The following is a 7,904-nucleotide window of genomic DNA, read 5'->3' as shown; positions in this document are numbered from 1 at the left end:
GTAATTAGATGTTTTGCTGTTTTTCCCACACCACCGAATAGTACAGCCGTCAACAATGCCGTCATTGTTAGAATTTTTTTGTAATATACGGAGACGTACACAAAGGTAATTGACCTGTCTATATTTCAGTGCAAACGGGAGTTGATATTTATAAGAGCTGTATCGCTAATGTGTTACCAGGAATATATGGCCCTTATTTCGTCTCTATTTCTGGTTATATACTCGATGGCTCCACCGCTCTCACCGATTTTCATCGTTGCTCGAGAGCAGCAGTACAGTTAACCGCATAGGTAGCGCTTAAAGAGACTCAGTCTTTTAAAAAGACAACTCCATTTTACCTTTGTTCCCTGAACATTATAACTTGGGCCTTTCCAACGCGAAATTTAAGTGTGCATGCTCCATCGTCGACCTCATCGTCACTTTCCATCAGTTGAGATGCATCAAATGCGCACTTATATTTTATATATTTAAAAAAAAACACGACTCGACTCTAAAATTAAAACTGGAGGTTCGATGGTGATATTCAGCTCGAGATCTTAGGCTTACATGCAACGGAACTATACCTGTCTTATGTCTTATTGAACCCGAAGTTGATAAATACAAATATAGTAGTAGTAGTTAGTTGTGCGTGACATGTTGGTATATAATAAGGGCTATTAATATTAAACCTTTTGGGTTATGTACAACATATATTTAAGTAAAGAAACTTAAAAATTTAAACTATGTATATGGAAACTGAAAATTTCATACACGCATATCGCAAGTATTCGCACGGACTCGCAAGCACCTAGCTCACCTTGTAAGACTATAATTTATCTAAACCTGGTCCCGACGACACATCAAACGACCCATGACTCGCGGCGTAAGGCGTTTAAAGTAATGTCTCAGGTTTTTAATCTTAGGATAAAAAGACTCGCGACTCAAATTAGTTGTGAGTTTTAGTCTTATGACTCAAAGCTTAAGGGTTATACCTACCGTAAGGAATTAATAACCGTACATGGCACAATTCACGACTTTCGTGAAGTATAATATAGTAACGCTCGTGCGTGATTAATAAATTTAAATAATTAAAACATCAACGTTGTCATTAGCGAATGGCTCACTGACAGCCTTGTTGCCGTTCCGTCAATGTGACCGTCAATATGCGGGGTGCGGTGCGGTGTCTAAAGTTAGGGAGGGGCGCAGAGTGACCTTTTTCGTTACTTTTTTATTCTCTGCTGCCAGCCTAAGTACAGTTCCTTCACTGGAACATCTTAATAGACGTAGCATGCTAAATTAGCAAAGTGATACTAAATTACTAAATTGAATTTTAATTCTCGAAACCACGTTTCTAGTTTTCACACTTATTGACTCCTGATTGACATACCAAATAAATTTATGTCCTCCTAAGACCACCGGTATCACCTATGATATTTTAATTAATATTTTTTATTTCACGCTATCTCAATGCATTCGTTCGATCTAACATAACTTTGCATTTCTTAAGACATTAACGATTGCTCATAAAGTGGGTATTTTTTATCGGCGCATGAGTATACAACGGGAATCCTTAATCGAAATTGAACCTTTGTGCAAATACCGACATGGCGAATTCTCGAAGAGGTGAATATTGATTCAGAGTTACTTACTACCGGGGTTGTGTGTTTTTTAATTAGTAAGGACGTTAATCTTTTGATTTTTTATGTGAACCATAAAAGTAAAATTCATTTTTAGTACTTTTTCAACAATTGCTTTCTGTATCGTAGGTCCTCTCATTGGTCATCTTTATAGAGATGTTAGTTGATGAATTTGAGGCGATGTTAGTCAATTTAAATGAGTCAGGGTGTGAAGATATTCTAAATGTAGCAAGAAGACATTCGAGAGGAGGTCATTCCTCGGTCAGTTGACGGAAATGAGTGGAATTCTTTTGACGATGAACCGCTTTTTTTTCTTACGCGTGTCAACTAGGCGTGACTGAAAGATCTTTCAACCGTCAGCAGCCTTGGAATAGGATAAATATGTTTTCGAAAATTTATTAGAAGAATAATTTAAAAATACACTACTACTTGACGCAGTCTCTGTGCCTACCCCCGAATATTTTTGCAAAAACATCGACCCGTCATTTTTTTAAACAACGTCTTATCGATAATAATTAACATTTTTTTTAAATTGTAAAATAAATTTAATAAAAAAAAAAAATTGCAGCGTAAACCAGACTGAAAGATCTTTAAATACTAGTTCAAGAAGAAACGAAAATATTTATTGGCTTGTCAATGGCAATGGGTACTTTAGGACTCGTATTCTCATATTTTTGGCTTCTGAAACAAGAGTAGCTCTTATAGGTACCAGATACTTTTAATTGAGACCCAATATCAAAGTCGTTGATGGTTACTCATGCAATAAAAGAAGTATACAAATATTGATAAATTCGTCCAGTTGTTTTTTGATCCTGTTGATTGAAAAATGTTGTAGAGAAAACCAAAGAGACGAGAATGTAGCAATTAACGAACAAGTGGCGCCTTGGCGACAATTAAGCACAACACTTATTAGCACACAAGATACCAGTACATTTTATTTCACTGTTTAATTATATTGTACACCTAAAATACAGCACAAAATGTAGTATTGATGATACGTGGAAAATATTAGGCAAGCTGGTGAGAATTGAGTTCTATGGACGCCTCGCCATTGCTAAACGGTAATAACTTTGCGCGGTAAGAAATAGAGTGGAGGTTAGGGTCGTCGAGGTAGGACGCTTGCACTATTCAACTTCAAACCTAAAAAGTGTCAGATAGTACAAGAAAAACTTAAAAGTTTACTTTTGATAACTTCATGTTAAAACTTGTTAATTGTGATGTAAGTACTTATAGTCCTGCGAGGTTGCTAGTGTTTTACAAATAACCCTGTGTAATTGCTGATATTTTGAATCCATAATCGTTATGAATACTGGTAGAGGCAGTTGTGAATCTACCGCCGCGGTCTGCAACGGAAAAACTCTTTGTTCATAGTGTAGTGGGTTCGGACACGACATTGAAGTAAATATCTTGACGAGTGTCACCTCGATATTAATCATAAGCTTTAAGTAGCCAGTACTATTGAGTATGATTCCGAGTATGTATGATTGACAGTATGATTGAGTGGATAGCATTGGAGTCAAAAGACATAAAAATATATCGTATGTTCCCATGGGAGCATAGCGGCGAACACTGCCTACTAGCCTTTTTGCTCCTCGTGACCTTTGTACTTCTCTTGGCCTTTTCGCTCATTCTGGCCCTTCTGCGCCTCTTGGCCTTTTTGCGCCTCTTGACCACCACTCTGTGATTGATATTATGACTAATGAATGAGATTATTATAGTCTTTTGTTCTTGTACTTGACGAACTCGGTGGCTCAATGGTTTGAGCTGTGTGCGCTGGACAAGGAGGTCCCATGTTTTATTCCCGGAAGGACCAATTTTTGAAATAAACTTTTCTAGGTAGTATAGATTGTAAGGCTTTCATGGTTATTCACTAAACGAATATCATTAATTACAGGTTTCTTAGATTACGGGTTGATTCCATGGTGGACTCCATGATCAATCCGTGACCATGGAGCGTGTAACCGTTATGAAATATCGGGAAAATAAAAATAAATCATATCGTGTTAAGAAACCTGTAATTAGTGATAATAATTTTGTGGGTAGTGCCTCCGAGTCGATTTCATTTCTTCAGGTACAGCGGATTTCCTAGTTTAAGACCAGGTGATTGGTTGTCTCGTACATTATTATAATTATTGTTTTCGTATCACAGAGCTGCATCCCTGGCAACTGGCTACAAAGTGGCACCTTTGGTTGTGCGCGACGCCGTGGTTCTGCCTATTCAAGTCGTCTTTTCCAGGAATATTGACGGAGTTGACAGACAGGTCAGTACATTTACACACTGGACATTCTTTTCAAAATTTAACCCTGAGAAACATGTAAACGGTCATTCGGACTAGTGTTCATTACCTAATTTTCGTGGCAATTTTTATTATTTAATATATATATAATAGTTACACGATCATGTACTTCAAAATTTAAATAATAAATTTACCACGGACATTAGTTAGTCAACATTAGTCCGAGAATGGCTGTAAAAATATCAAATATAAATAAAAAGCTTTTATGGAATTCGAAAAAACATAAACAAAAAGGCAGTGATCATAAACCTTTTTCTTTAGACAGCAAAGGAAAACATCGTGAAAATTGATGACAAATGACACAATAATATGTTTATATTTTCTTAACAAGTTTTTAATGTTCATAACCTCTGTTTCTTTAAGTTTTTTGTTATAGCGCAAGTTATTAAAATAGATTGATTAAGTATATAAAAATAGAAAGTTCTGATTTAATCTGTAGTGAATACTAAGAGTAAAAGAAAGGTACTAATTACGTAATATGTTTGAGAATTTTCTTTCTCGGTATTTATTGTTTTTGCTTACAAAAAGACGGAACAAAGATTCAAAATAACCTACCGTCTAATGCAAAAAAAAACTATGTGTAGCTAATCTTATTCAGCTTCCAAAAAGGAACATTCTCTACTAATGTATCTTTACTCAGAGTAACAGCGCAAGATGACAAGTGCTGAACGGAATATACCTTGAAAAATTCGCTTAATACGAGATAATATACCATAGAAATCTTGAGGCTTGTGTTAGGAGTGTTTCAGGCATATAACCCCCAAATTAGCCTCCCTATCCATCAACCCCGTTTAGCAAACCACCATACTATAAACATGTCGGTAAATAAGTATGCTAATACCTTGTCTATGACAAATTGCGTATAAATAATCTGGGCTGGGGTAGTTAAAATACTTTGTTAGCATTGTATGTTTTGTTTTACAGGATATGGTGAGATACCAACGATCTTAAATTGCAATTGTGACGCAATTTGAAAGTCTGTGTGCGTGATCTTATTCTTCTCTAGCACATTTCTGTGGTTTCTAATACACACTGTGCTTTTGAATTTTTAAATAAATTCAATATAGACAGCTATATCTTTATCATTTTAAGTAAGCCTTACTACCTACTTTACCATACCTACTTTGCTGTGAAATATCACTTGACGAGCAGTATATTTACTACAAACATCAAACGTATTTTTTGTAATCTCGTCACTATTTATACTGCACGTTTGTTGTCTAACCTATTTTCAGTTTGATAATGATAACGGTACATTTCCCAACACCTCCAGTTCTAAATTATTAATAAAAATATATTTCGTTCCAGATTAAACGCACGCTCTTCAGCCCAATGAATCCTTACCCACAAAAGAAGGTAATCACTTTTAACAAACACACCAACGACTTCACCTTCAACGTGAATTACGCCGAATTGGAGCACATTCCTTCAAACGAGATTGCTTACATTGGCGCATTGAACCTCTCACAAATTGTCCTCACCGGTGTTGGGTCCGCCCTTGCAAAACATACGGGAGAGAACGTAGAACACAAAGGCATTAAAGCGCATTTCAATATGGACGATTCCGGTATTTTGAACCTTGTTAACGTTGAATTTGTCGCTGAAAAAGTTGTCACTGAAGAAGACGGTGATAGTACGCTGTCAAAGATTGGTAGCACTATTAGCAAACTATTTGGATCTGACACGGAAACACCTGAAAAGGCTGAAGAAAAGCCTGAAGAAAAACCTGATGAATCTACTGAAACTGCAAAGAACGATACCAAGAAAGCCAATGAGACTACAACGGAGAAACAAAATGTTACTGAAACTGAGAATAAGACACCCAAGCCAAAGACTATAGTATTGAAAGAACCGATCCAAACCGACGAGCAAATACTGAGCTTGCAGCCTTTGACTCCCAGCCAGTTTAAGAGCTCTAAAGCTAAGATTGCAGAGTTAAATAACATTGATAGAAAAAGAGTTGAAAGAGAAACTGCTTTGAATAATTTGGAGGCATTCGTCGTTGACGCTCAAATGAAGATAGAGATGGAAGAATATGCCGAATGCGGCACTCCGGAAGAAATTAACGAGATCAAGAAACTGTGCAGTGAAATATCCGAATGGTTATACGATGATGGTTACAATGCAGAAACTAAAGAATATGAGGATAAGTTGAAAATGTTGCATGAAAAGACGAACCCGATTTTCTATAGACATTGGGAACATAGAGAGAGGCCTGACGCCGTGGCGACTGTACGCAAAATGCTGAATAGTTCAAAAGAATTCCTTAAAGCTGCTAAGAATATGACAAAAGATGCAAACGCCGACAAAGACATATTCACTGATGTTGAAATTGAAACTTTAGAGACAAAGATTGCAGATACCGAATATTGGGTTGACAAATCTCTTGAGGAACAAAACGCGTTGAAGAAACATGAGGAGGTTAAGATGACAATTGATAGTATAAGAGAAAAAATGGGCGGATTGGATAGGGAAGTTAAGTATTTGATCAATAAGATGAAAATATGGCGGCCTAAGAAACCTGTTAAGAAAGAGGAGAATAAAACTGAAACTGTGATTGAGCCGGAGGAGAAAGAGAAAGCCGAGAGCCAGGAAGAGAAGCCAGACGAAGGTGCCGAAGTGGAGACCGAATTTGAGACGACGGATACCGGCGGAGAGCCCACAGAACCTCCTCTGCAGCTCTCCGATGCCAATGAAGACGAACATTCCGAATTATAATATGTATAATAGTTAGGCGAAAAGGTGGAGTAACTAATTTAATTTATTAGTCTTATTTTATTTTATACTTTAAATTAAATGGCTTGTTCGCCTTTCGTACTACTTGTAGAGTATAGAAAGTTTGCACTCTCAACAATATCACTGTGTGGCGTTAGTTATACTGCGAATTCGTGTAATCACAATCGATGATATATTTAATTAAAGAGATTATTTTGTGGATGTGCCCATAGCGAAAGACGTTCACATCCATAGTATCGATTACATTATCTTTTGTGAATTAAATTTCAGCGTTTTTCTGCATTTATTGTTATTGTAAGTAAAAAGTTTTATTGGACATGGAAGTTTCAATGTCCAATAAAACTTTTTAAATCATCTCATGAACTTATCGACGCCTCATACGTAAAGTATCGTATGTCGAAATTGCCAAGTTTACAGGGGAGTGTTTTAAAGTTCTCCGTTTCATTTGGCAAAGCTTGTTACTCACATAGGGTGATCATCTAATAGATCATCTAACAGATATCTAGGATTTTATGATAATCAACGTGTGTTACGAGATTTGCCGAATAAAAGTGAGAAATCTAAAGTCACGTGTTATGCTTATTTCAGTGAATTCAGGACTTTAAAAGGCTCCCCTGTAAACTTGGCAATTTTGACATACGATACTTTACGTGTGAGGGGTCCAATTATAATATATAGGAATAGAATACGCACTTTGTAATTTGCATTTATTGTATTTATCACAAAGTGGTGCGAAGTGCAAACATGCTATGTCGAAATACTTAAATCTCAAACCAGACTGTGGCCGCCTTTCTGACTAGATTCCAATTTTAAAAATGTTTTATTATTGTTTATGGTTTGTTTTCTGTTGACTTTTTAAGCGCGGCTTCTCTCTATGGGTTCCTACGTTTTCGGAGGACAGATCAAATGGAGTGTTATTTTGTAATCGCACCTAATCTGAGTTATGCTACCTGCGACATGTAACGCATATTACAATGAATTCATATTTTTCCGCCTTTTATTTTAAAGCAGGTAAAAAGTTTATATATAATACTGTGTTGTTTTTGTGCACGCATTCGATTAAATTTTCTTTAAATCACATTGAAACACAAGAACAAAGAAGAAATAAAAGCGGTATTGAGTTGCTGAATATAATTTGAACTTTGCGAAGGTGTATTATAGCATTGCATTTGATTTGGCTTCTATGTTTTTAATTTTCATTCCTACAATTTCGCAGTGTCCCCTGATAGACGTGGATAAATTATCGTATTTATTA

At 36.2% G+C, this 7,904-nt stretch overlaps 1 protein-coding gene across 1 annotated transcript in view; it reads left to right on the top strand.

Annotated features, from left to right (window-relative positions):
- The window catches only part of LOC113225594 (hypoxia up-regulated protein 1), an 18,942-nt gene extending 11,976 nt beyond the window's left edge, over positions 1-6,966 (top strand). Inside the window, exons 7-8 of the mRNA XM_026457930.1 lie at positions 3,758-3,877; positions 5,222-6,966. Coding sequence (XP_026313715.1) covers positions 3,758-3,877; positions 5,222-6,631 — 1,530 coding nt within the window. The 3' untranslated portion in view covers positions 6,632-6,966. The remainder of the gene's footprint in view (positions 1-3,757; positions 3,878-5,221) is intronic.
- The last annotated feature ends 938 nt before the right edge of the window (positions 6,967-7,904 follow it).

The sequence above is a fragment of the Hyposmocoma kahamanoa genome, unplaced genomic scaffold (genome assembly GCF_003589595.1).
Source record: "Hyposmocoma kahamanoa isolate Upper Pololo Valley unplaced genomic scaffold, ASM358959v1 168, whole genome shotgun sequence".
NCBI classification, from domain to species: domain Eukaryota; kingdom Metazoa; phylum Arthropoda; class Insecta; order Lepidoptera; family Cosmopterigidae; genus Hyposmocoma; species Hyposmocoma kahamanoa.
The sequence above is the reverse complement of the archived record's forward strand: the minus strand, read 5'-3'. Positions and strand labels throughout refer to the sequence as shown.